A 2,833-nucleotide genomic window follows, 5' to 3' on the forward strand; every position below is an offset into this window, starting at 1 on the left:
ATCTAAAGGATCTAATGATGTTTTCTTTAAGAGTGGGCACACCACTGCCTCCTTCAATTCCCCTGGGAATGTCCAGGTGCCAAGGGACAAATTGATGATCTCACTGAGAGGGCCCCGCACTTTGTCTGGACATGCTTTAATCAGCCAGGACGGGCACAGGTCCAGAGGGTAGATGGTGGGCTTTCCAGCTCAGAGGAGTCTGTCTACATTGGCTGGGGATATCCGGCCAAAGTGGTCCAATACTGGACCTGAGGACAGCCAAGTGGCCTCCAGTTCTGTTATTGTATCCAAATTGGCAGGGAGGTCAGGCACCTCACTTGAGTGCCTTGATCCAATTTGACAGGCCTGATATCTTTTAAAACTTGAGAGTTTTCCACTTCTTGTCTAATCCTAATTAGCCCTTAAGGGGGTTGTTTACCTGAAGGGGAAACAGTTGTTGGCATCTTGGTCTCATGGCACCATTGTATATAACTAGACCCAATGCAAATTATTACACTGGAAGTCAACCATCTTAGACCATTTTGTATTGGATGATGTTGAGCTGTATGGACTATGTCATGCTGTACATGCTGAACTTTTTCTGTCAGTGCAGCAACTTCAGGTCTGCCACTTTGTAGCAATTCAAGCTCCTTATCAAACAGTGTAAGATGCATTTTATAGGTTCTTGGAGGAATACAGAGTCCACTCTTGAACCTAAGTGGAGCAGTTGCACCAGTAGAAACTTCCACTGGAGAAAGAAAATAATGATATCCCAGGAAATTTCCTGGTGGCGGGGTAGAAGCTGCTAGAGCAACCTTTTGCTCAGAAGCAGGTTGATCAGTCATCAGCTAAATTGGCTACATGTGGATTAGGGTGTGGGTGTGGCTGAGTCCCACTTTGCCCTTCCTAAAGTTACATGCTTTTATGTTGTGTAAGGCTATTTATTGCAACACTATGTCAAGTATTGTAGTGACTCTGTTTTATTTCTGAAGCTGGAGAAATGGAAATTCTACACTACTCATCTACATGAAGTTCTGTTCTCCACCAATGACCATCCTTTAATGACAATACTGCCATCTTCTAGGGATTAAAACCTCTCTCTTTTTAAAAACCCATATAACTGTGAAGGTTGCTCAGCTCTTTTCAGATAGAAAACTACTAAGCAGTTTTCCTGTTTTGTTTCTCTTTGATTCCATCAGGGGGAAAAAGATGGCCAACAGGAGCAGCAGCAGAGGGAAGGTGTTTGTGCTCTTGGGATTCAATGATCATCCAGAGTTGGCTGCAATCTTGTTTGCATTGTTTGCATTAAATCTCATAGTCCTGACATCTTTCAGGGGTTAAAATCTCTCTGTCTGTCTTTTATTTATTTGTAAGAAAATACATATAGTTGAAAAGACTGATTCCCTTATTTCTGATGGCAAACTAATAAGAATTGTCCCATCCTCACTCATCCTCATTTGTTTTCCTTGATTCTGTCGGGGGGGGGGGGGATGGCTGACAGGAACAGCAGTAGAGTGAAGGTGTTTGTGTTCATGGGATTCACTGACAGTCCGGAGTTGGCTGCTACCTTGTTTGCATTGTTTCTCATGAACTATGGCATTACAATTGTAGGGAATCTTGGGATGATTTTGTTAATTAGGGCCGATGCTTGCCTTCACACCCCCATGTATTTCTTTCTTAGTAGTTTGTCCTTCTTAGACCTTTGCTATTCAACCACCATCAGTCCTAGGCTGCTGACAGACCTCTTAAGGGAAAAGAAAGAGATTACTTATACTGAGTGTCTAGTTCAATTCTATTTCTATGTAACTTTTGCCACCACTGAGTGTTACCTCCTGGCTGCTATGGCATATGATCGCTACATGGCCATCTGCAACCCACTGACCTACACAATCACCATGTCTCAGAAAGTCTGTGTTTGCCTGGTGGCTGGTTCATACATTGCCGGATCACTGAATGCTATGATACACACAGGTTGTATAACTCGTTTATCCTTCTGTGGCCCTAATGTCATCAATCATTTTTTTTGTGAAGGTCCCCCAGTTTTTGAACTTTCCTGTTCTGATACAAGTGTAAATTTGTATGCGATGTTTGCATTTGTGGGCTTTAACCTGGTGGTCACTCATTTGACAGTCCTTATCTCTTACTCTTATATTGTTGTCACTATTCTGAGAATCCGTTCAGCTGAGAGTCGGCACAAAGCCTTCTCCACCTGCTCCTCTCACCTGATGGCTGTCATCATCCTTTATGGAAGCTTTTTCTTTATGTATCTCCAACCTAGTTCATCAACCAAAGGAAAGAAAGTGGCCTCTTTGTTGTATGCGGTGGTCATACCCATGCTAAACCCCCTCATCTACAGCTTGAGGAACAAGGAGGTGAAGAGTGCTTTGGGACGGGTAGTGGAGAAGTATGTTCGCTAACAATATGAACTATTTGTACAGTAAGCTTTATATAAATATTGACTGCTGGATGGTTGCAGTTATGTATCTGGCATCTGGTTGAAGTTTGACTGAAACCTGGAAAGCAAAAGGGAAAGGAAGGAAGGATTACAGTGGGTCAGAAACTGGGCTGGGTGGAGACAATTCATGGGCTCCTTTCCAATCTGCCATCTGGTCTGAAACAGCCAAAAACATCTATCCAGCGGAGCCTACAAGTCTCAAGGAATATTCTCTCTGAGTAAGGGAAAAGATAATAGTGGAGTAATATGTTTTAGGATGTGTTAATTTGTTGTCCACTTTTAAAGCATAAATTCCATTAAGTACTGTACATTTGTCATTGAAAAGCAGTATATACTGATTCTAAATAAATGGAAATAAATAACTAGATATTCACAGCCCTTCACATGCATTCTCTCTGG

At 42.4% G+C, this 2,833-nt stretch overlaps 1 protein-coding gene across 1 annotated transcript; it reads left to right on the forward strand.

The window, feature by feature from the left end:
- Window positions 1-1,469: 1,469 nt before the first annotated feature.
- On the forward strand, window positions 1,470-2,396 carry LOC310826750 (olfactory receptor 5G9-like; the record flags this gene model as incomplete). Its single annotated transcript, XM_083702037.1, has 1 exon — window positions 1,470-2,396. The coding sequence occupies one exon, from the start codon at window positions 1,470-1,472 to the stop codon at window positions 2,394-2,396; it is 927 nt and encodes a 308-aa protein (XP_083558163.1).
- Between the last annotated feature and the right edge of the window lie 437 nt (window positions 2,397-2,833).

This window comes from Podarcis gaigeae, assembly GCF_964106915.1.
Source record: "Podarcis gaigeae genome assembly, chromosome: 1".
In the NCBI taxonomy this organism is placed as follows: domain Eukaryota; kingdom Metazoa; phylum Chordata; class Lepidosauria; order Squamata; family Lacertidae; genus Podarcis; species Podarcis gaigeae.